This window comes from Leptopilina boulardi, unplaced genomic scaffold (genome assembly GCF_019393585.1).
Source record: "Leptopilina boulardi isolate dan_hultmark-lab unplaced genomic scaffold, ZJU_Lbou_2.1 LbouV2_165, whole genome shotgun sequence".
In the NCBI taxonomy this organism is placed as follows: domain Eukaryota; kingdom Metazoa; phylum Arthropoda; class Insecta; order Hymenoptera; family Figitidae; genus Leptopilina; species Leptopilina boulardi.
In genome coordinates, this window is record NW_026137713.1 from 2,470,802 (window position 1) to 2,498,375 (window position 27,574).

General features: G+C 26.9%; 1 protein-coding gene across 8 annotated transcripts in view; it reads right to left on the bottom strand.

The window, feature by feature from the left end:
• Window positions 1-27,574, bottom strand: part of LOC127277340 (disabled homolog 2-interacting protein) — a 218,779-nt gene that overhangs the window by 83,429 nt on the left and 107,776 nt on the right. For 4 of the 8 annotated variants that reach the window (XM_051298401.1, XM_051298400.1, XM_051298397.1 and 1 more), the window contains exons 4-7: window positions 22,754-22,795; window positions 19,519-19,705; window positions 12,316-12,429; window positions 9,609-9,674 (exon numbers count right to left, since the gene is read on the bottom strand). In XM_051298401.1, the coding sequence (XP_051154358.1) occupies window positions 9,609-9,674; window positions 12,316-12,429; window positions 19,519-19,705; window positions 22,754-22,795 (409 nt within the window). Of the gene's footprint in view, window positions 1-642; window positions 881-4,294; window positions 4,559-9,608; window positions 9,675-12,315; window positions 12,430-19,518; window positions 19,706-22,753; window positions 22,796-27,574 lie in introns of those variants that run through there. The other 4 variants (XM_051298402.1, XM_051298403.1, XM_051298407.1 and 1 more) reach the window with 4 other exon arrangements.

Here is a 27,574-nt window from a genome sequence, read left to right on the forward strand (position 1 = left end):
GATATATCAGAAAAGGAATTTTCTTTAAAAAAAAAAGATAAATAAATTATTATATAATAATATAATAATATTTTTATTATTGTTATACTATTATAACAATAATAATAATTATTATTAATTATTATAATTAATAAAATAAAATAATAGAGAACAATAGTTAAAAATAAAAAAAGTACTTTTATACATAGGTGATGCAGTTTATGCATCTGTGGGATTTTATGTACGAAGCGTGATGTTATTAAACACGCAATTTTCATATGCGATTTAACCGTAATTAAAACGCATATATACAGGGTGTGCTATATAAATGAGATAAATGACAAGATCGTAATTTAATCGGTTGTGCACCATGACGATACGTAAATGAATTTAATGTGACGCATGCTTCATAAGCCGCGAGTGATAATTTGAAATTTATTTTTAATCAACATTGTCGCACGTGGCCTGACAAAATAATTTTTTTTTTTTTTGCTTTTCTTCATTTAATTAATTATTTATTATTATTCCCACCAACTTTACTTTCACTTTTTTTTTACCTATTTTAAAAAATAAAAAACCTGAGCCGACGTCAATTATTATTAATTTTTTTTTTTTGGAGAAGGAAACAAGATAATTTGTATAATAAAATGTTTAAAAAATTACCGATATAAATTATAACCAATTAAATCCCAAAGTCAAATCACATACAGGTAATAAAGTTGTCTTGACCACTTTTCACATTTCCTCGAAGCACAAATTTCATATGAATTGCACGCGGTCATTTTGCAAACGTCATTTCATTTTGTGTTTGTAGTCGCGCACTACTGTCATAAAGACGTATGTTTTCACTGACGTTGAATGAACCATCTGGCAGAAAATTGTACTTGGGGGGTTAATTTTAATGTCAACGCAAGAAGCTAAAATCCATCTCATAAATAAGAAAACCCACAAAATGTATAATCGCAAAAAGCCCCCGTCGTTGTGTTTAATACGATATAAAAAAGTTTGCAATTCTTCAAAAGAGATAATTCACTTTTGCCTTTTAAATTAAATAATATTTCAAAAATAATTTCTCTAGATATAAAATTTTTTTTTACAAAAATAAAAAAAAAATTTTTTCTTTGATTTAAAGAAATCATTTTTCTAAATCGAAGAAAATCATTACTTTATTTTGCGAAAAATATAAATAAAAAGAAGCCGCATTACGAAAATTTGCTTCTTGCTGTTTAACAATAAAGAAATAAAAAACAAATTCTTACGTAAATATAATTAATTCTTGAATAAAAGTCTTGGAAAAATTCTCCATTAAGGAATTTTATTTCTTTTCTTCATTCGTATAAAGTAATTCACGTAATTATATATATATTCGAAAAAAAGACGTAACAAAAAACGTATACAATAACACAAAACTAATTTATATCAATTTTCTCTCAATTGAATTTTCTCGTCAAAGTTTATATATCTTCCCATGCCCCCTTTTCTAAATTAATTAAACTCTCTCTCTCTCTCCTTTGTATATCAGGTGAGAACAGGTGTTCTTAAAACGATTAATTTTCAAAGGTAAAATTTTTGAATTGGCCTCTCTAAAATTGAAGGAACACACGCTCGTGCGAGTATTACACACGTGTGTGAGAGGAATACCGTGAAAAGGGACTGTTAAAAAATGCCGGCAAACATCCGCCCTTTTTATAGTCGAAGGAAACCATTTAACCAAAGTGTATTGTTACCAAAGTCCTCGACATTTTTTCTATAATATAAAATTCTTTAGAGGAAACGAAAAATATATTAAATTTTCAAAGCTCAATGATTCGTTTAATCAGAATTTTCAACTGAAAATTGAGAATTTAATTAAGAAATATATTTATTTTCGAAAATTTCTTTTTTTCTTCAAAGGAAAGTGAATTTAAAATAATTTTACGCATTTTAAATTTTACAATAACTTTGAAGTAACATTAAACTTTATAATAATTTTAAATTTTACATTAACTTTAAAAAAGTAATGTTAAACTAACTTTAAAATTTTAAATAAAATTAAAACAATAATTTTATCCTTTCTAATAAAAAATGTCTTTCTTCCCTTTAAATAAAACATTCCCTTAATTTTTCTTTGTAAAAATAATGAGTCATTTTGCTATATAATTTATTTTATTTAAAATTTTCCTTTCAGAAATAATTTTTTAGTTGCATAAAATTGATTCTAAATAGAGAAAATTGTTGTTAAAAAAAGCAATCCTGTTAGAAAATTTATTTGAATGATTCTATTGCGTGTTTGTACAAAAGGACCTGTGCCCTACATTTTATCCTCATAAATATATCGATCTTTCAAGTGAAAAAGAAAAAATTATTTCTTTCTTGTTTTATATGCATTCAATATTATTTTTACTAGAATTTTCTATTGAAAATATTTTATTTTTCTTAAATATATTTTAATTTTATTTATTTTCTTTTTTACTATTATAATTAAAATAACAATTTCACAAATATTGAAATATTTTATTTTTTCTAAAGGATCATTTCTTTATAGAAATAACTTTATCTCTACATTAAGCAAAAAAAAAAAATTTTTTATTCCTCTAATGCATTTTATATTATTCTGGAATTTTCTTTTTGCAAATTCAACCTTTCACCTCTCTATATATACTAAAATCATGTAATATGGTTAAACATAAAAAGTCGGAAGCTCGTGAAACTGGAGATTTTATTCCCTTTTTTTTTTGACCATTTGAGTGTTACGTGATCAGGCGAATTTATAGTCTCTCTAAAACATGAAAAGTATATATATATGTAATAGGTATAAAAAAGAAGACAAAAGTTTATCGCACGACGGTGATAGTGGAAACCATTCTCCCTTATAGTTCAGCACCTGTTTTTCTACCCGAAGGGTTCTCAGTTCCGGTGTTGCTGAAAACAGAGAGGGCCTCAATGGTAATCTACACCGATCAGAAAATATATAGCAGAGAGAAACATAGTTCGCCTATAAAGCCCTTCAAACATTTAAATTACCTTACAAATGTCTTCACCCAAAGAGAAATTTTTCAGTACAACCAAATATAGAAATAAAAAAAATATATTTTTCTCAAAGCTAAATTATGATTTATTTGTTTCAAATAAATTTTATTTGGTTCAATTTTATTTGCTTTAAACAAAAATTTGATTTTTGCCAAATAAAATTTTTAATCGAATAAATAGTTAATTGTAGAGAAATATTTTATTACTTCTAATTCAAATCTTTGGTCCGAATAAAAAAAATTCCCTGCGATTATCAAATTCTAAAGAAATATTCTCAATTTAAGAGAATATTTTTTCTCTCAATATAAGAGTAAAATGAAAGAAAATACATTTGATCGGACATTTTTCCTATCTGTCAGGTGTTGTCATTTCGAAGATAAAAAAAAATAATAAAGCGCGTTTGCTTAAAGAAAAAAAAAAAGTGACAAGAAAAAGAGAACTCGATATGAGGACTCGTCTTTCACTCCCACTCTCGCGTTTCTTTTTCTATGAACATTAGTCATTATTATCCTCTTTTTCACCAGTGACTCTCATTCATTGTGCAATTATATTTCTCTCTCTCTCTCTCTCCCTCTCTCTTGACAGGCCTAACTCGTCTAACCAATGAAATCTAATCTACCTAATCTATAGCCTCTGGAGAATTTGAAATGCGTTCACCACATTTATACCAGAGACCAAATTCAACAATTCGTTTTGAAAACGCCAACGGCCTGCTGCTGCTTTATCGAGTTCCTGTCACTCGCGAATCCACATATACATATATATATATATATACTTCCCTCTAAACTCTGATCTACTTCCAAAAGCAATTAAATCCAGCGGAAAAATTTTCATTCGCGCGAAAAAAATTCTTTTTAATAAGTATTTAAAAATAATTTTTTTTATTCCTCGTTGAGTGTATTTTTCTCAAGACTTTCATTCAAGAATTACAATTATTGATAAAAAATATAATTTTTTCGATGACACATTTTGCATATTTCTTAAATAAAAGATAAAAAAATATCTACTTTAAAGAATTAAAATTAAAAAAAAAGAATAAAAATTTTAAAAAGGAAATTAAAATAATAAATTATTTATAATTTTCATACACAAACAAACAAAAAATAAAATAAAATACAAAAAAAGTAAATAGTAATATTTTTTACTGTAATAACAATATAGAATTAAGAATTAATTTTTATTAAATTAAAAAAAGAATTAAATATTTTTTCCCAGAAAAAAAAATTTAAACAATTTACTCTTTAAAAAAAACATGATAACAATAAAACAATAACAACAACAATAAAATATTGTTAAAACTAATTACTCCTTGTTTACAATCCATACAATTTTTTCCACTTTCCGACCACAATTTTCTGCCAACTTACACAATTATTATTATTATTATTATTTATTATTGTATAACCACTGATAATAAATATGACAATATTTGTTTGTAAAAATTGTCAAAAAAAAAAAAATTTTCAATTAAAAATTGTTAACATCTGACAATTTATTTTAAAAAACAAGAAAAAAAATGAATATAGACAACTTGAACATTTTGTTGCCGCCGCACCGACGCGCGGGAATATCGAAACAGAACTGGTATAGAATCGCTTGCAGTAGAATAAAGCTTCGGCAAGTGTCCACTAAACATAGGCGCTCGTGTTCTCCGCATGTATTGTATATATATATGTATATATATATAATGCAACAAAAACGAAACGTCCGATTATTCTCCTCAACCGTATACACATTTTCACGCAATGATACAGTTATTCTCTCAATGTCCCGATTTGGAATGTGCACTTATATACATTTTACTTTTTTTTTCTGCAACGACAAAACATGAAAAACTTTTTCTCTATAAACTGATTCCGCACTTCTAAAAGTCTAACCTTTTTGAATGCTATACGAATGAGAAATTCCTTTACCGAAGCAATAAATTCCATACACTACTATCATTGCTGTAACTACCATAAACTATAAGTACTATTGATTTATAACTACCATTGTTGAAACAATCACTGAATATTACTATAATTTTTAAAACTACCATTTTTGCAACTACTATTGTTGTAACTACCATGGTTGTAACTACAATGGTTGTTACTACAATGGTTGTAACTACTATTGTTGTAACTACCATCTACTACAAGTACTATAGATTTATAACTACCATTGTTGAAAGAATCACTGAATATTACTATAATTTTTATAACTACCATTTTTCCAACTACTATTGTTGTAACTACCATTGTTGTAACAACCATGGTTGTAACTACCATTTCTGTAACTACCATCTACTACAAGTACTATTGATTTATAACTACCATTGTTGAAACAATCACGGAATATTACAATAATTTTCATAACTACTAATTTTGCAACTACTATTGTTGTAACTACCATGGTTGTAACTACCATTGCTGTAACTACCATTAACTACAAGTACACTGTAAAAAGAAGATCTTATTTTCAGATGAATCTTAAAATAAGACCTCTTTTTGGCCTTAAAATAAGACTTTCTTTTTACAGTGTACTATTGATTTATAACTACCATTGTTGAAACAATCACTGAATATTACTAGTATTGATGTAACTACCACATACTATAAGTACCATTGTTGTAACTACCATGGTTGTGACTACAATTGTTATAACTACCATTGATGGAACTAACATTGTTGTAATTGTAACTGAATATTACTATCATTAATGTAGCTACCATTGTTGTAAATACCAAACTGTAAATACCATTCACTCAACTACCATTAGTACTAAATATTTTACTAAAGGATTGTAACTATATCATTGATTGCAACAACCAGAATTAATTACCAATAATTCCAGTAATTAGAATTTAAAGTAATTGTAACTACCAGCGACTGTAACTACCATCGATTATTGTGACTATTTACTATAAATGCTGTTGGTTTGTAACTAATATTAATTGTACCATTAATTACCATATGGTAACTAATTAATTACTATCATTTACATAGTTTACTTAGAATAAGAAATTCAATATAATGATTTCGTAAACTTCTAATTTGATATTTAATTGTTTTTCCAATAAGTTAGCAAATTAAAAAACTCTACCCGTACCGAGACTCGAACCCCAAACGTAACATTCATTGCCTAAAGCACCGGCTATTGCACTATCTAAAAATTGTTCTCATTTTTTCTACATCGAAAATTAGTACCTTTTCTAACGCAGTATAATAATAATTTTAATACAATAAAATATTTTACTTCAATATTAATTAATATTAATTAGTTAATATTAATTAATAAATTACTGCAATTTTTTAAAATGACTCAAAATGTGAAATTAATCTTTGGCACATAACTTTTGATAGCATATTTTCGTGAAAACGGAACTAAGCCCAAGGTTGCCTATATATATATAATATATAATGAAGAGACCTTTAAATTTTTTTTGGATTTATCGCGATTTTTGCTCTTTTTGGTACGCCACATTTGGCGGAGCATTGTTAACGTCATATTTATGATGCAGCATGGCGGTGAGCCAGGTTAATGCGCCAAAGGAACGTGTCCTCGGACATATTCATTCTCTATAACGCGCGCATATAGAAATTAATTTTATATTATCTTATTCCAAAAATGGAATCGTATTTAAAGAGATAGACATATGGCTCTCAGAGTTTATTGCACCTGTTCTATTTTATCGAGCATAAAATCAATTAATATAGATATATATATTATTTTTTTCTTTTTTTACTAATGTAAATAAATTTTTCTTTTGGCGTAAAAAATATTCTGCTAGATAAAAATATTTCATCGCTAAATCCACGTAGAACCTTGAAGATAAATTGTGTCCTCGATGCGGCAAAAATTTCAGAATTTGTTTACCAACATAATTTTTCGAAGGTTAAAGGCAATTTCGTATATTTTATTACGCAACTAAAACACAATTATATCTATATGCTTTTTTTCTAATTACTTTTTATTTGAAAAAAAGATTTTAGTTCTAAATAATTTTTTTTCTTTGTTAATTTTTGAAATGAGTCTTTGTGAACATGAAAAGGGAAAAATTTTTTGTTATTTTTGGAAGGTTCTTTTGGTTCAGATACAACTTTTGTATACAGATATATATATATTGTTATTAATTTGATTATAATTTATAGGTTAATATATTACTTTTCATTTAGCTGAAATAATATATAATCTTTATCGTATACATTTACCCGCATATTATTATGTGAAAAAAAGCGGTTTTCACATAGTTATCATTGCCCGCATTTTGCACCATTTATGAGTTACCGGGGTCAATTTTATCTCAAAAACTTGTCATTTAAATCATTCATTTCTTTTATAGAAGTAGTTGCAAAAATTCTCATACTGTCCTACATTTTCATAGAATTTTTTTTTTTTTATAAAAAAATTTGTTCATTGTTCGTTGGCAAAAAAAAAAAGAATTTAGTCACCATCTTACCTAACAGTGATGTAAATAATTTTTTCTCAAAAACAACTGACCGTATAATAAGATATTTTCAGTTCCGCCGGTGTGAATTTACTGTTATAAATATGTTCTCCTTTTCAAGAAATTTCATAATTATAATTATAAATGTAGAGAGAGAAATGTTAATATAAAGTGGTTTTAATTAAGCCAAAGACATAATTAATTGTTACTGGAAATTGTTTGAAGAAAAAATAAACGATGTTTACTTCTTTCTATTATGACATAATGTCGTTTTTCTTATTTATTATTTAATCTATTTTTTCCTTTCGATCATAAAACTTTTCTTTTTTTTTGACAATTCCTACAATTTTTGACTATATTGAAAATTTAAGGTGAAAATTTAACGAATCGAGCGATAGAAAAGAGAATAAGTTGGCACTCTTGGTGCAAAACTATATTAGCAAGGGTCGAGTGGCTCCATTGCCCCGTGAAATTAACGTGCGCCTTTCCATTCGTGCGGAAATTGGCCAACGGATGCTTTATCGGACAGAAAAGACCTCACAGGAATTTTTCCTTCTTTTTTTACCTACGAGAAAAGCTTTTGTATGTTAAGAAAATATATGTCTCAAAAATATCCCAGCATCTAACTAGTAACCTACATTTTTTGAAATTATAAATAAATTTCAAAAAATTGATTTTTCCCCTTTTTATTCTATAGGAATTATATACAATTTTACATGGGATTATTGTTACGTGAAAATTTTTAATAAACTATTTGCGACAATTTCTTCCGGATTATGCAAAAAAAAAAAAAAAAAATGCAACTAGAAAAGAATAAGTGCAGAATAAATATATTCTTAAGAAAGTTGTTTTCTTATGAAGTTACATATATACTTAATTATATATTCTGAGACCGAATTTGTTCATTCAAGAGGTCGCTATAATGATTCTCATGATTGTGCATTTTAAGTCCGGTCCTCGAGAATTCTTCTTTTTTTTTCGTGAAAAATATAATAAGGAAACAAGTGTCATTATACTCGGAAAATTATTTCCGGATAATACAAAATTATGTGCTGTGAATTTCTTTTTTGTCTTCATATTTAAAAAAAATAACTTTCTATGTGAGAAAAAAAATATTTTAAGTTAAAAATTTTTTGGTTGCCTCAAAATTTTTGGTGCTTCAAATAATAATAATAAAAAAAAATATTGTAAAAGTCAAATAATTGTTTTGTTCTGTATAAAAAAAAAAAAAAATTAGGACTTCTAATCTATTTTCATTAAATTAATTATAATCCACTTTTGCAGACAATGTACCGTATTTTTTTGAAAGGGAATAAATTGTTCATTGCGTGCTTTGTGCGCGTGCGTAATAAGCATGCGACCGGAAATGCATATATAGAAAATGCACAAAGTTCCTCGAGAATACAAGCAGCTGCAAATGTGAATATATATGCGCGTTAATTTGAATAATTAATAAATAACCTTGGTTTGGTCTCTGAGTCCCTAATATATATATATATTTTTTTTACAAATTCCCTCCAAAAACGAAAGAATCTTTCTTTAGAAAAAAAAATTTGACAGGTAGTAATTATCATAAAAATGATCAATTTGCATAAATAAAAAAAATTAAGCTATTAATTATATTAAAGAACTAAACTAAAAAAATTATTTTTTTATACTGATTGTATAGGCAAATTTAAAAAATTATTACAGTAATTTCGTCTACATCCGGTGATGATGTTTAAAAATTATTTTCACTGGAATGTCTCCTATATATGGGAGTTACACAAAGCTTCATTAAAATGAATCATCATCATCATTTGCGTTGTTAAAAACGTGTTGCGATAAACGCGAAAATTTTAATTTTATAAAATTTAATTTTTTTTACATATATAATTATAATATATTATATTATTATAATTATTTTAACAATACCTATAATAATTATCACAATCATATTCAACATTTAGTATATAGGTTTATTACTTCCTAATAGGATTAAATCAAAAAATTCGTCTCAGACTTATACCGAGAAATAAGTATCAATTATTATCATCATCACGATTTGTAGCAATAAAACTCCCTCTCTCTCTCTTTTTCTCTTTTTTTTAATTATATTCAATAAAGAAACAATATTTTTTCAATACTATTGGAAAATAGAAAAAATATCGCTCTATTTTTATACGTAATAAAATTTATTTTTTTTTTTAATTACCTTCATCATTCAGCATTACAGATTCCACCGGAAATCCTCGAGGTAAAGATAAAAACTTGGACTCACCTGGAAAATAGAGAAATAAAAAATTTTGTTTTAGTTTTTCTTTACAATTGAAAATCAATATAAACGAAACAAATTATAAATAACAAATTAAAAGTATCGTCTTAATATTACTTTCGTAGTAATAATTAAAGTAGATGATAATTTTTTAATAAATATATATTAATAAGAAATATTGGAGAAAATATAAATATAAATTTGTGTTTTCATAAAAGTTTCCTGCAGGTCAAGAGTTTAATGTTCGAGTGGATGTGAGATTGGAAGCAGCCACTTCCACTCAATTAAACCCAATTTCGTGAATCCTATGGGACCAATATGTATATATATATATGTATCCTCTTGAAACTACCATTTACATCTCGCTTATTAATCCTAAAAGTATCTTTTATTAAACTAATAATGTCACATATTTATACCTATATATATTATTTCAGAATAAAATAAATTCCGTTTATTAACGTTCATAAATTTCCCCAGAGTATAATATATTAAAAACAATTTATATATACTACTATTAATTAACTAATTGAATTGTAAATTTATCTATAATAATAATTATAATTATTATAATTAATTATTATTATAAAATAATAATTTTTATTCATTTATTATAATTTTTACTATTATTCAATTATAATTAATTAACCATTATTATTTTTTATTAATGCATGATCTAAAAATGGAATTTTTATAATTTTTTTTATAAAATAGAATTTTCCCCCGAAAATAGTTATACGTGTGGGCGGCATTATCGATTGAAATGTTCGGTTACATAATATGATAACGAGAGAAAGAGAGGACCGAAAATCTAGTCTCTCGTGACTAACGGGACAAATAACAAAAGTGGAGTTCAGTTAATGGCCAATACAACAGCTGCAATGTTGTTTATCGCAAATGTTTACCCCATGGCTATAATTCTCTATAGATCGAAAGAGCCATTTTGGCACAGAGACCAGAGAGTTGTTTTTCGCAAATTTGCGCGTCTATTTTTTTTTTTTTTTTTTTTTTTTTTTTTTTTTTTTGTGAAAAAAAATCCAGAGGAAAATAAAGAGAAAAAATTCAAGTAATTAAAAAAAAATTCAAGTGAGAAAGGTATTTATTAAAAAGTTTTAAAAGAAAAAAATAGAAAAAAAATTTATTTTATAATTTTTTTCCCAGTTCACAACAATAATAATTATTGTGGTGATTAAGAAAAAAAAATTTGCGTAATCCAAAGTGAAAGTTGTGCGTCTGACTCTTTAACCAATTTTTTTTCACGTGGTCTACATCAATGTGCGCATCAACTGATATGATCTTGGGAGGTGGCTATTCACACTATATATATATATATACTATTCCAAAAAAGGTGCGAGAAATGAACTACACTTCTATAAGTGTTACATCATCGTCGCACTAATTAAAATGATTACAACGCTTTTGCTCGTGAAATAGAGAGAGAAAAAAAAACAATGGGATGCCTTTAAACAAAGAATTGAGATCTTTTCCAAAGTCAAATACAATAGGAATAATATTGTTTGTACAAACTGTATAGCTTTTTTTCAACATTTAAAAATTATAATTTTTATATGTTGAAAAAAAGTTTTTGATGGCGACAATAAAAGAAAATTTTCTCTTTGAACTAAGAATCAAAACATTTTTCTCAGTAATCAATTTTTTTTTTATTGTCTGTATCAAATTCCATTTGGAGTTGGTAGTATAAAGATATTGATATTATACACGCTTACGATAGAGGTTTTTGCAGATGATGTTACTGCATAAATGCAGTATAAAAATATCTCTGGCCAGCTTCCAAATATATCAATATGTGTATAAACTTTGAAAATCCATTTCCCTTTCAGTAATTCGAATATATACATGAGCCAAAACAATTAAAGAAATGACAATAATAAAGTTAGCAAATATTGTAAAGTCTTGATTCTAAGTCTATTATTAAATAAATATTTACTTGAAACAAAATTTAATCAAATAATTTCGTATCAAATAAATATAAAATTCAGTTTTTATACAACAAATTCTAATTTAATTTAAATATTTGGTTTTAAAAAAAAAATTTCTCTATATGTTGAAAGATTTTTAATAAGATATAAATAATGTTTTTCACGGGAGAAAAAATATTTAACACGACTTTCTTAAAAATCTTCATTAATATAATATAATTATTAATAAAGTGTAAAAACATTTCTCTTTTCATTGCATAAAAAAAGGGGGGGAATAATTCATGGTAAAGTAAATCTAACAAATCGAGGACAAGCCACGCGCAGCTATATTTATAGTCACGAAAAAAAGGCTTTTTATTTGAGTCAAGTGCAGACTTATATATATAATATATACTTTGGTGGTACCCAAAACGATCTCTTATGTACATAAATTATTTTGTCGTACAAATCGATCGTAATAAATTCTTACTATACCAAGTCCCTTGATATTTTTATATTAATTTGATTATATTAATATATTTTTTAATTTTGTGGTAAATATGAAAAAAAAATTTCTTTCCTATAATATAGAAAAAAAATTTAAATTATAAAGTATCACTTTAATTAAGAATTACTGTATTCCTATTGGATTATAATTACTAAAAAAAAATCTGATTTTATATATAAAATTATTATAGCACTCTTTTATTGTTTTTGAGAGGACTTACTTTCCGCATGAAGGCAATTGTGGCCAATCTCATTTAGAGAAGTGAGGACGTTACAGGTGTGTCTCTTCCGATTTCCTTTTCTCGACAAAGTGGAAACGCTCCTTAAAATTGGGGCTAAACGAGGAGTTCAGACGTTAATACCGATTTTTTGTTTTATTTTCAAAACTCAAAAGCGCAGAAAACATTTTCCAGTTAAAGCATTAAAATTTTATTTCTCTTTCCTCAATGTTTTCCTTTATTTGCTATAAATATAAAATCAAAGCCTCACTCATCAAAATTAAAGCAAAATTAATTTAATAATTATTAAAGTATGTTTTAATTAAAAAAAAGCATTGCGTAAGTAGCAAAAAAAAAGCGAATCAACAATCCATCCCAAAATATTTATAGGGAAAAAGCATATGGGAAATTGGGGGGAAAAATTCGAATCATAACGAATTGATACATATTTTTTCGAAATGTTTTCAAAAAACATGTATTAAAAAAATTAAAATGTATTTAGTAAAAAAAATAAATTAATAATACGAAAATTGTGAATGAGATAGAATTTTGTTTATCGAGAAATTTTTTTCTGAGAATATTTATCTCTGTTTATCAAAAAGATGATAAAAAAAAAGAAGAATGAAAATGCGGAAACGAGTGAGAGTATGCGTAGGCATTTACAGCTAAAGAGGCATATGACCATATTATATTGTGCATCGTTGCACACGAGAGAGCGACGAAAACTTGTGTCTGTGTGGTTTACCATTCATTTCATTATTCACACATACAATACAAAACACAAATGTGAGTGTCCCGGTTTATTTGTCAATCAAGCTTCATCAGCGTTACGCCAATAAATATAATTATAAACTCAACTCATCATATCTACAATTGACAACATAGCTCTATTTAAATTTTTGGAAAAAAAGTGTAACACTTCCTGTTTTATGTAATAAAAAAAAAAATTATTACGAAAATAAATCTATAAAAGAAGATTTTGTTTTAAAACCTTTTTTCGTTTATTGTGGTAAAGACATAGAAAATGAAAATTTTTCACCTGTAAGAGGACATAAAATACAAAAAAAAAACTTCACTTTTTTATGGTATAATGAGTTAATTGTTCGTGATATATGACGTATATATCTAAAAATAGAATAAATAAAAAATTAAAGTTTTCTTATCAGAAAAATTTACGAGCAGTTCGAAGATGCCTTTAAGCAAAAGTTCGACGACGCAGCGAAATCTATTTTCCTCGTTCAATAACAACCTAAAGGTGGATATGAGTCACACATCTATAGAAAGCGTAGGCGGCACAAGATGAACCTAACCTAACTTTGGATGATAAGAAACGACGAGGTGGCAACTCATAATGCATTTATGACGTATTTGCGAATAAATGATATATTTATTTCAAAAAAAAAAACTTTACATACAAATGAAATTTGATAAAATACACTGAAAAAAGGTTTGGTATTAACAACCAATCGTTTGGTTGGTATTTAAGCAACCAAAGATTTTTTGTTGAATCAACAAAATTTTGGTTGTTCCAATCAAAATTTAGTTAGGACAACAAAAATCCTTTTTTTCTAATTTTGGTTGTGTCAAACAAATTTTGATTGAGACAATTAAAATTTTGTTGATTCAACAAAAAAATTTTGGTTGCTTAAATACCAACCAAGCGTTTGGTTGTCAATACCAAACTTTTTTTTCAGTGTATATTGTCTGTACAAAGATAAATAAAATAATAATAATAAATGTTTAAAATTGAAAAATTTAGAGAGGCTATAAAAAAAGAATTTTCTGTAACAAAAGAGAATTTAAATTTACTTCCGAAAAAAAATATATGAATAAAACCTGCTGTACCAACTACTGAAAGAAGTTATCTCGAGGGTTAAATTCAAGCCTTTTTCGTAACCGTAGCGTGAAAGCGAGAGGTCACATTACCCATACAGTATACCGCGTGTCACATTCGCGGACCCATTGTCTTCTTATGTTACTAAAGTACCAAGAGCTTGTGCGTGCCTACTCTTCCAAAGGGATGATGTTGATGACGATATTGTGATACCCGATATCCCTACCTATAGACGATTACAACCTGAAAACCAGTCTCCAATCTCATTCCACTTTATTATATTTATATTTATATATTTTCTACATTTTTTAAAAATTTAACTATAATAGTGACTATTTATTATCGCCATTTAATTATAATAAAAATTAATTAAGTAGTCGCGTTTTATTGCCTCAGTAAAAGCAAAAAAAAAAAAAAATAACACTCGAGATGATGAGTTTCATTGATTAATTTCATAAATTTATTATTCACGAATAAAATAAAAATCGACTAATAGAGATGATTATGCAAAAAAAAAAAAATTGTCAATGCCACTGGTTTTTAATTAAACGTTTGGACATTTCAATTAAAATCCCTCTTCGCGAGAATCATACATAAAGAAACCCGAGGAATACTACTTTCTGGTTTTAATTCCAGTTTCCCTTTCTTATATAAAACTCATATCCCCTTTTGTCTTTCATTTTCTCCTCGGATCGTTACTTCAAATTTTTTTTCTATTTTTACTAAATTTTATCAATCCAAAGAATCGCATTAAATATTTTCACTTTTAAATGCAAAACACATTTGCATAATAATAAAACATTAATTATAAAATGATGTTATAATTAAAATGTATACTCTTTAAAATATTAACTCAATTAATAATAAACGATTTTTAATTTAAAAAAGAAAAATTTTCCAAGATTGAGCACGTCGTTAATAAAATTCATTTACTCCAACTTATCGGATTCTTTGTACATTAATAAATGTAAAAAAAAATTTTTTTTTTTGAAAAATTTCTATGAATAAAAATAAAAAATTCTTTCTATTAATAAATATAAAAAAGTATTGTCTATTAATAAATACAAAAATTGTATGTTAAAAATAATTTTTAATTACAAATTATTGCAGTTACTGTTTTTATTTAAGTGCTGAATCATGACAATTTTTTTTTTATAAATAAAAATTGTATTATCAATTCGTTATGATTCACCGGTTTATAATAGTTTTTTTTACGAGTAAATATAAAATAAGCGGGAGGAAAAAAATAGAAAATGGAAAGTATATTCGCGTGAACAGAAGCAATATAACTAAAATGGAAAAAATTAAATCCTATTAGATATGAAAATATTATTAATACTATTCTCAAAGCGAAAGTAATTTTATATATTTATCTCAAATTAACAAGTCTAACTGCTAACAATTTAATTGAATTTAAAATTTATAATTTAATTAACAAATAATATTTACAATTTCAAATTATATATTAATTTAATTAAATTGTTTTTTAATTGTTATTTCCATTTTTAATAAAAAGTGGAAAAAAAACGTTTTTATAGTTGTTGACTTACAAATATTTTTTCTTAAATCACGACAAGACATTTCACTTAAATCCAAATTCTTTAATTTCTTTTTTCGTTTTACAATTGAATTCCATAATTTTCGATGGTTCATTTTTGAATCCTTGAGTATTTATTAATATATTAATTATTACTCGGCATGATTAGAACAAAGATAATTGGATGACAAGGTAATATTTTTCTTTGTCTAAAAAAACAAATCAGTCACCTGACAGTCAATTATAAAACTCAATTTTCATCGCCTTTTTAATTTTGCATTCTTTCATTTATAATTACACATATATAGTAATTATTTACTTTATACTAAAATAGTAATTATGAATTTTTATTATATAATTAATGCAAAACTAATATTACAATAATTTAATTTATAGTTAATTAATAAATATTCAAAATTAATTTATAATTATTAAAAATGTATTAACATTTAGGTAATTAATAAATAATTATTAACAATTTATTAAATAGTCAATTAATTAATAAAAAAAAATAATAAATAAAATAATTTTTAAAAAAATGAAAAGATACATTAAAGAAGGCAAATTAAAACCCAAAGTTTCCGTATTTTTGATGCGCGATTAATAATTCTAAAGATTTAAACAGGCACACCCCGCACACACAATGTTATCATTTTTATTTAACCGCTATAACGAAACCAGGCGTGTTTAACTTCATTTTAATAATTGACGTGTCTCTTTTTTATCACTTTCTATGTACCGGAATTTAAAAAAATATTTCTCATTTTTATTACCTCGTTAACTAATTTTATCACAAAAAACTGAATATCATATAAAAAATAAATAAATCATTTTTTTTTCACAAAATAATTTTTCTTACATTTGGAAAATTAAAATTAATAATATATATATGTATATATGACAGTCGCGAAATTAACTGCTCGAAAGAAAATTATAACACTAATGTCATATATATTATTGTTCTTATCACATCCGGCGCCAAGCAGGCTATAATATGAACAAATTCAAATAGTATAATATATCGAATTGTTATCAATTTTTTTTTAAATTTCAATATATAAAAATATGAATCAAGTGCGAGGGGAATGTATAAGAAGAAAAACGATATATCTGTTTCGAAAGAAGCAAATAAAAGACTCCGACGCAAGTGTATATATAAAAATATTGTAAATCGTATCGCAGTTTCCGATAGACTGTCAGTCGATGTGAATTACGAGGAGTTTGCCTCTCTTAAGCCGGGAGGATGAAGTTTCCCGCTTATGATAACAGACTGTATATAGTCTCGCTCAGGAAGTTGTGTACTCAAGAAATAAACGGTTTTTTTAAAAAAAGATTTAAGAAACGCCTGCCTTTTTTTTATATCTGATTCAAACCTTTTCAGGATAAAGTAATTTTCCCGCTCAAAAAAAAAAAAAAAACACAAAAAAATTGAAAAAACTCACCGGAAATTTTAACAATTATAAATCATTTGCTCAATATTTTCTAGTAGTGTCAGAAACTTTAAAACAAATATTATTTAACAATTAATTGTTATTAATAATTAATTATTATTAAACAATATTAATTATTAATTAAATAAATAATAATTGTATAATAAATGAAAAATAATAAACATTAATTATCAAACAATATTAGTTATTATCAATATTAATAAATTATTAGTAATTAAAATTTATTTAAATTTTATTTATTGAGTAGGAAAATATTAAAACGTGTGTTATCGAACGAATGGGATCCAGTTTTATATGAGTATACAAAAGAGACAAAAGGGAAGTAGTTAAAGAGGCTCACACGTTTTAGATGAAACGGTTGTACAGGAGAGTACTTCCGGTGATGGGCGTGACCGGTTCTCTAGACAATACTGGGATAAATGAGTTAAGAATGATTTTTTGATGACAAACCCACTTTTCCATATTAATAAACCGACAATCATAAAAATTTCCAAACAATTCACAATTATAGACTTTTTTAATTTTACCCGGATAAGAGTGAAACATGATTTTTTTTTAAATTTTATATATACAAAAGCATGTACAATCTATGCATAAGCTTGAGTTACAAAATCACAAATAATAATAAAATCCAATATGGTAATGAAGAAAAAAAATTACCAAGGTGTCTCTCTTCTCTTCAACGAAGCGAAAAGTAGAGCAAGATAATTGTCTTATTTCAGATAAATCATCAGTAAATCAATTTTCAAACATTTTTTCCTTTGCATTTTTTAAATAATGATCATAATTATTTATCAATGCAAATAAAATTTATTCTTTATATTCATCAGTAATAATTAAAAACTTAAATTTGTACAAAGTTTTGTAAAAAGTATACTAATTTTATAAAATAAAAGAAAAATTGTAAATTAATATAATTAAATTCATATAAATATAATTGTCTCTAAATTTTAATATGTTCAGAAAAAATTTAATAAAATTTATAAATTCGAAAAACAAATCTATGAACCGTAGAGACATCTACGAATTTCTAAGAGAAGCAAAGAAAAATGTACCGACAGTTGATACTGCAGTTATCTATAGTGAATAGTAAACCACAGATGATAAAGAAGTTTTCTACACTAACATTCTCGGTAGATGAAATTTTTTTAAAAATTTAATAATTTTCCTACTTTTTTATTTTTCTGAAAATATTAATGTCATATTTCTTTCATTTCGTGTAGAGATCTAATTTAACTTGATTTTACGTGAATATTAAAATCCTAGAATTCAATATCTAGAAAGTATATATAAAAAATATAATTTGTCAACTGAGAAAAGTAAAAATTGAACTTCTATATTCATGAAAAATTGACCTTTTTTCTAATTTTGCAAATGATGATTGTTGAATGAATAAAATTATAATTTATAAAAAATACACATACACATGGGGCTTTAACAAAAGAACGATTTTGTTTCATACCTACTATTTTCCTCAACATTTTCATTTTAAAGAAAATTAATCCTAACAATTCTGAGCGCATTTTAATATTAGAATGAATCGCGTCTGGCATGACTTTTTTTTATTCTTTGCTGGTTCTCTCTCTCTCTCTCTCTCTCGCTCTTTATATTTTCATCGGCGAATATAAAGGTCTTTTGTATTAAAATACTTTATTCACAAAGAATTGTAATATTTCAATACTTTCATCCCTTTTCTATTTTCTTCTTTGCTGTAACAATTTTTCTATTGTTACACGAACACGACAACGAGTTACTTTCCTTTGCAGTTTGACCCGCGATTCAAACAATAAATGCTTGTTAAAAGAAAGTTTTTGTTGACGTCACCCTCGCAAAAGCCAACAATTAACAATAAGAGTTATGAATTTAATGTTTCACCATCAATATTCTTACTTCATTCTTTGTCGAATTAAATTTTCGCTTATTAAAATTTTTTTTTAAAAAAGAAAATAAAAAGCAAAGTTTGTCTTTATTTCTTGCACAAAAAATTAAGAAACTTTTCTTAATGTATATGTATAATACCTATTGTATTCCTCAAAAATGATGAAAATCATAAAAATTCTTTCCGGATATATGCGATCAAGTGCGTTATATTTAAAATTAGTTAAGTTAAAAAAAGCTGCTATGGGGGACTTTTCAAAAACCTTTATACACATATTGTTATGATCCCAAAAAAACTGCCACACCTCTTTCGATAATTTTTTTTCGTTTTAAAAAGGCTCATCAGTGATATTTGCATATATATGAATAATAAAAAGTGCAAAAAAAAAATTAATTTATAGTTAAAGTTTCTTGAATCAAATTAATTTTTTCAATTTTAATGATTAATAATTTAATTAATTATTACTGATTTTAAAATCATATTTTTTTATCTGTTAAAAACTCACCTATTGGAGATGCGGTGTTGGCTTCACGAAGACTAACTGTTTCCGGTTCGATCGAGGCCTCGTCTTCTTCAATTAAAGGTGGTGGTGGTGCCAGTGGACGAGTCTCATAACCCCAATGTTGTCTAAAAGCTCGAGCACCCCCATCAAGTCGAATGCGAGGCAATTCAACAAACATGGCATCGCCAAGCTGAAAAAAAAATTAAAACACGTCTAATTATTATTATTTCAATATTAAATAGAAAATTATTTTATACCTAATTTATAATTAAGCGATAAGATGCTTTATTGAATATTTATATAATGAAAGCTCTCGATATACAAATTTCAATAAAGTTTAAAATATTAAAGAAAAAATAATCGCATTCCAATTCAATTATGTACTCTTAAATATATACATATATATATATATGAGAATGACACTCACATAACCTCGAACGATGTCCATCTTCATAATAATATAAAATAAAATTCACGCTTCGCGACAATTTCAACTTTGACCTTCTTCTTTATTAAGTATATTTGCATACGAAACATCAATAAATTCTTTAATAACTTTCTTTAACTTCCACAAAGTCTCGCTCAAATGTAGAGACATGTTTCATATATATAATTTATATTCTTTATCACTTTTTTTTATTATCTTTATAAAAACCGCTAAATGAAATATTCATTACTTTTTTTTATGTAATAAAAACATTGTTTATTCGAATTTAAAACCACAATAAAAAGAAAAATCTATTTAGAAATTTTCTAGTCAAATTTGATCTCGATTTCAATGTAAATTAAAAAAGAGACATGATTTAAAAGAATTTTTTTTTTTAATTATAATTTTTGCAGAAAATTACACAGCAAATGTCACTATAAAGATTCCAGGAGTAAATTTATGTTAATGATATACTTAAAAAAAAGGAACAAAATTTCACGGCGAATATGGAATTCTTATGATTATATGGTAAAACATCATAAACCGCGGGTCATGCAGAACTGAAAGAGAGTATCTCTTGGGTTTCTCTCAAAATATCGTTGGGATTGACCTGACGACATGCTGACGTCACTAATTAAAGCTCGTTGAACAGTGAAGCGCACGTCGAATTAAATCCGAGATAAATGAGAAAAAAAGAGAATGAGAGAGATAGGCAGATAAAAAAAAGACAAAAGAGCCACCGAAATTATTATTAATATCTATAAAATTTTAAATAATAATTATTTATTTTTCTAGCATTATATTTTTTTCTCATTCAAAAATTATTATTATTTTAATCCTTTCGAATCATGATTAATTCGAATTGTTTCAATTGATTCGGAAATTTCAAAATATTTATCAAAAACTGATTGAACATGAAACTTTTGTCAGGAAAACTAGAAGCAATTCGTCAAAATTAAGAGTTACGAAAAAAAAATAATAATAAAAAAAAAAAAAAAAAATATCTTCACAATATTGTTCATCGCAATGAAAAGAAGGTGGAAATGATTCGAATCAATTTCGAGAGGCAATCACATAAATTGTATACATCGTGTGTGTGTAACCGTTAAAATAACTGTTTGCGGGAAAACTTATGATGTGGAATGTGATCTTCTTCGTATGCAGTGAAAGTATGTATATATATATATATACGCGCTATATACATATATGAACTTTGATTGAAAGTAACGGATTTCGTCACATAAGGGTGGAAAAAAATTCAAATATAATAAAAATTGGATTTTTTTTAATTCTCTATGAAGCATATGTTAAAATAGAAATAAATTTTCTTCTTATATAAAAGCGATATTTGCCATATGTTTCTTGCATAATTTTCTAAGAATGAATTTTTATTTGAGAAATAAATAAAAAGAAAGGAAATAAGTAGTTGGTAATGATGTGATTCTGAAAAAATAGACTCGAAACACTGAGTGTGTTTTAACATATATATAAACAACAGGGACATATGCAGTTATAATGGGTTAATGTAATTATTATCATGCCGCAAACAAATGTGTCCAATTAGGCAATGCATGGAGTATATATATATATATATATATATATATATATATATATATATATATATATATATAACTTCTACTTGCAACTCCAATTAGTATTTTCTCCTAAAATGTTTATCTAAAAAAAAAAACATGCAAAACTCTCTTTCATATAATTAAAATTTCATAGAGCTCATTAAAAATTAAAAAACAAAGCCTTATATCTTTTTTTAAAATTAGCCTTTCTCTTCAATTTTTGCTTCAACAAGACAAAAAAGAACAATAAATAAAAATAATTAAAAATATTTTTTTTTAATAAGTCTGTTTAGAATTTAATTAAATAAAAAAATGTACTTTCTTTCCTTTTGTATAATTTTGTTTTGAAAGTTAAGGGCAGGTCAAAGTCGAAGCAATTTTTACATAGAACTTCAATGAAAAAATTGCATCGACTTTAACCTGCCCTTAATGTTTATTTTAATGAATTATTATTATATACGACTTAGGGATAAAAAGAAGAAAATAGGGGGACAATTTTGAAAATTTATTATATTCTTGTTATTATCTACACATATATATATATATATAATATGGAAGGGTTGTAAAAAGCTTCTTTTGTGAAATGTGATGCGGATAACAGGTTATGCGGGACAATCGTCGAAGACAAACTAGGGAATTGCATTATGGTATATACTCAAAGAAGAAGAGGGTGGAAAGGTTGAAACTTGGGGGGTGACTAAGAGAGAGGGGGGAAGGAAGGAAATCCAGGATTGCCTTACAAATATATATATATATATATATTTAGCTATATATATATTTAAATAGAAGCTCCGAGACGTTTCTCTCCTACAAGAAGATGTCGAGAGGCTGAGAGAAATTACGCAGAGTCGACGATATCGAGTTCTCGTCTCGCATATACAAAGTAGGCTGCGGAAAACAGACAACGGAACTGGTTGAGGGAGGAGAGAACAAAAACGAGACGGAGAGAGAGAGAGAGAGAGAGAGATTGATTGTAGAGAAACCAAGTGTGTCTTGGGATCAAGAAAGTAATTGCAATGAACAAGACTAACAAAACTCAATTAAGCAACATAGCATTTCTCATCAATCATTCACAGATTCATTATTATTATTATTAAAGCATTTTTTAATAGATACATATTAGAGAGAAAAAAATTATTCTAGTAATTTTCTAACAACTATATTATTTGAAAATCGAAATAACATGCAAAAAAAAAAGAAGAGATTACATACAACCATATATATAAGAAGAACAAACCTTTGTATGAGACTTGAATAAACAGGCCGTCCCGGCAAATAGCTGCATCCATAGGAGAGAAAATTTGCAATTATTTTTTAATAAACACTTGCAAAGAAAATGATATTTTTTTCATTTAACAATTATTTGAAAAAAATATATATATAATTATCCACATCTTCAAAAATATAATTTTTCAATTTTCGAAAAATTCAAAAATGCAAATAGATAAAACAAATTAATAATAATCAATAAATTAAGGGTGTTATATATTAAAAATATAGTAAAACCAATGTCAGATTTGAAGGGATTAGAAAAAATCCAAAGGGCGGACTGAAAAAAAATATCTGTTGTAGGCGTAAAATCCAATTTATGCAAGTGTGGGTTCTATACTGTATATAATTTGTAAGAGGACAAACTTAGGAGTAGTTGAGAAAATTGGCAAACTCACATGTTCCACGAGATGAGCGCAAAACATTTAGCCACATAACGCTTTAAGCGAAATATAATTAATTGTTCACTGATGAGAGTGTAATTAATATATAACGCTCTTAGTAAATTTATCAAGATACGTGTATTTATAATATGTAATTATTATATATAGTCATTCTGTCACAAAAGTAAAATTTTATTTAAAAAAAATTTTCCAATTTTTTTATTATTGACATAAATAATAGTAATAATAATTTTTTGTTTCCTATCTCTATTTTTTCTCAACAATAATAGAGCACAAAAAAAATCAATTTCAAAAGATGAAAAAAAAATTTACGATTTCAAAGAAGAGATCGAGAATTATTGTTACCTATTATTGATTCTGAATCCGTGAATGATCACGTCGGATAAAATTTGCAGTCTGTGTATTGGTATAAGATCTCTTTTCTTTCTCTCTCTCTCTCTTTCGCGTCATTTGAACTGCGCGAGGTCGGAACAATATAATAATAATCGATCTATATAGCAGGAACCTCGGGATCGATTCGATTTATGGAAGAAAACCCTTATTTATCCCCACTGACTTTCCTCCCATACCTCCTTTACATTCTGGGCGTTAAATAATGGGTTGAAGATCTCGAGAGGCCGCTGCATTCTCTCAATAGTCTTTTGCGCGCGAGGCCACTCTCTTTTCTCTTGCAGCGTCGACTAATTGAAAAACTTTTCCAAACGAACAATCTTCTTCAACGAAATCGACAAGGATATATATAATATAAAAAAGAAAATGGCAAAGAAGACGAAAGAGTGAAATTCTGGCTGAGAGAAACACACAACATTTTTCAAAAGAAAAATATATTTTTTTTTTTTTCAACCGCGAAATTGTGGAAATTCTGTTTCGTATTTACTACATCCTGCGCCGTTTTCTTTTATATTTATTTTATCAAAACATTTTTTTTTAATTATATTATTTTTATTATTATTATTATTTAACTATTAATTAATTTTAATTTATATTATTTGTGATCTATTCTCATTTTTCCCAAATTCGAATCAGTGTAGGCTATGTCATCAATAAAGAAATTTTCCTCTCAATTCGAGATTACTTTTTTCCCAAGAGTAGAAAGTATGCTAAATATATTTTTTTAAGTGGAAAAAGCGTCTTTTGTTGTTATAAGAATTTTATTTTTCTTTCTTTTTTCACTGCTTTTGAGTAAAGCGATAAGATATAATAAACGAATCTAGAGCTAGAGAGAAAAAAAAGGAAGATTTTTGTGGTCCAATGAAAGTGTGTCCTGAAAAAAGGGACTTTGCACGCAGGAAAAGAAAGAAAGTCCGTTCTTGCATTCGAGATATCCTTTTGAAAATCCTTTTTACTCGTGACGCTCTCGTGCGAATTACATGAATTTACAAGAGAGGCGTTGGAGCGTAAAGTCAGAGAGAGCCGTGCGATGCAATGTAAACGGTATACTAGTTGAAAAGGTGTCCCCCCCCGTGCATTTCGCAAGCTCGAAAAGAGCTTTTGGCTCTGTGGCTTCAAGTGAATTTATAACGAGGGTAAAATTTCCAGGATCTTCCCTTCACCAATCCTTTCCCCCATCCTCCAACTACGTTTTATATTTTTCATTATTTCTTTTTGATTTATTTTCCAATTCGAATTTTAAATATTTTCTTATAAAATTTTCTTTTACGATTAAAAAAACAAATTTTTTTTTTCTTCAAAAAGCAGAGAGTTTGCGGTAAACTTTAACCGCACCTGTTCTCACCTGTCGGCAATAAAATCGGCGACCGGTGGCTCGTGTCAGTTCCTAATCAAGGCAATAAAGATGCTTCCTTTTATATATATACTCTATACATATATATAGTGACCATTCAGCTGGAAAGATAGGGTCCAAAGTTACGCTCTAGCTTATACAAAGACAAAGTCGATTGGACAAGGTCTGGAAAAGAGGGGGGGAGTTAAAGCTAAGGCGGATAAAGATGAAAAGAATGAAGGTATATAGAAAGATGCTGGGGTTATATATATAAAAAAAGAAAAGAAGAAAACACGTCCGGTATATCGACAATAATGGACTCTCGCTCCCAACGTTCCTTCTTCGACTCGGTAATTCCTCTCTGTTTATTCTTTACCCTATACCTTCCACTATCCACCAACGTTCTGATATAAATGCACCCCTCTCTTCTTTATATTCCACCCCTGTACTCAACCTTTTCCAACGCGTAATAAAATTTTGTTCTCTTTTAGGCTGGAATTTTCCCTTGTAATCGCTATGCTCTCTCTTTCCATTGTAAAAAAAATTCCATCAATTTTCTCCGACTAATATAGTTCACAAAAAAATTCAACCTCTCAATATTTTCGAAAATAAAAAAATTTACTCGACTTTTCCTTTTGAAATTGAATTCACATTTTCAATTTTATATTGATGTTTCATTATCATCTTTTTTCTTTTATTTGAAAAGGAGTTACTAAACTTGAAGGGTGGATTTTCATCAGGGATTTGAGCTCATCTCTCTCTTTCTTTCGTTTCAAAAGTTCCATTTCCTACTGCTACTACTACGTGTTGAGAAATGCGTGCCGATTTTCTACTTTCCTGCATTGCTCGCCGCCATGAAAGCTCGAGACTACTATTTCCGAGTAGAGGAAAAATGTCTGAAATAAGAAGAGTAAAAATGGAAAACGGAAGACGGACTTTCGAGAGTCTTCTTTTTTAAAGGTAGGCACTGAAGCTTAAAAAACCTAGAGAATTTGAACCCTGCAAACGGATATTATTCAATTATTTTTAGTACCTACATAGTAAAAAAAAGTGCTTCGTCACAAAAAAAGTGTAAGAAGCAAACATTTTTTAAATTATTTTTTCAAGAAAAAAAATCTACTTCTGAATATTTTATGTATAAATTTTAACAATTATAACTACCGTTATTTGTAACTCTAAAACATTTTTAGTGATTGTAACTACCATAAAACTGTAACTACCATTAATTGAAACTTCCGATTGTAACTACCATAAACTAATACTATACCACTAATTGAAACTACCATTTATTAAAACTACCATCGATTAAAACTACCAACGTTTATAACTGCCATAAACTTAACTACCATTAATTGAAACTACCATTGATTGTAACTGCCACCGAATATAATAACCACTGTCCTGTTACTATTACCAATTTGTAACTATTATTGATTATGAATACCGATTTTCATCACAGAAAAAAATTCCACACTCACAGGACTCGAACCCTGAACTTCGCATCATAAGTCGAGAACGCTAACCACTTGACTACAATTAACCCCAGTAACAAACTTTTAAACCGATTGTCCTTACATGGAGAAAAATCAGTTTGCTAGATGGATAACTAATTTTTATACCTACGATAGCTAATAATTATCTGACACAATAAAAAGCTAACTATAAAAAATATATAATTAATATTCCAATTTTTTGGGGGGAATAAACAAAAGTTTCATTCTGTGAACTATAAATTATAATCCAGTTACTCTTTAATAAACAAGATTATAGTTGACATTTGGAGAGTGAACTAAAAGAAAAAAGGGGAGAAAATTTTTCGCAAGAGAGATAATCGTGTATGTATATTCATTATTTTCACAGACACACAAACACACGCATATGTTGGTTGAGAGTCAGCAGATACGACCGGAAGAAGAGAAGGACTGGACATAAAAGAGGAACAGGAGAGAAAGAGACGCGCAATTTAATACTAAAACCTTGTCTCATCCACCCTCTCCTATGCGCGACATTTGCGGGCGTTTCGTTTCGAAGCTGACGAAAAAGGTCGCGCATTTAAAGCAGAACGTACGTGCTGAGTATGCAACACGTTTTAAAAAAAAAGTCCTTCATGTCAAGGGTTGTAAATTCTATATCCAACAGTTTAAATAGAAATTTAGTTGTACATTTCTCTAAATACAAAATATATATCCTTTTTCAAATTTTTCATTATTCCTGCCTCTCAGAAAAAAATGTACATTTTTTTTATTTAAATAAAAAAATAAAATAAATACCTAGAGATATATATTTTTTAAATTTCAATAATAATAAATTTGAAAAAACATTTTATAAAAGAAAATAAAAAAAAAACTTGATAACTATATTTGTTTAACAAAAGATTTTTTTCAAGAAAATATAAAATAAGAAAAGTCTTTTTATTTTCTTTGAATTCCCAGGTCTTAGATCTTGTGGGATTTCAAGCAGAAAGTACGAAAAGTAAAAGGAAAGAGAAAGGGATGCAAAGTAAATCCTGAGAGGCCCAAGATAAATCCTGATCGATCGCTCCAAAAGAGATGCGAGGGAGAGAAAGTGTGAAAAGGAAGTAAAGAAGGAAGAAGAGATTATAAGAGAAGAGTTCTCGGGATGCATCCGCGTCAAGGAAAAACCATTAACCAACAAGATGAGG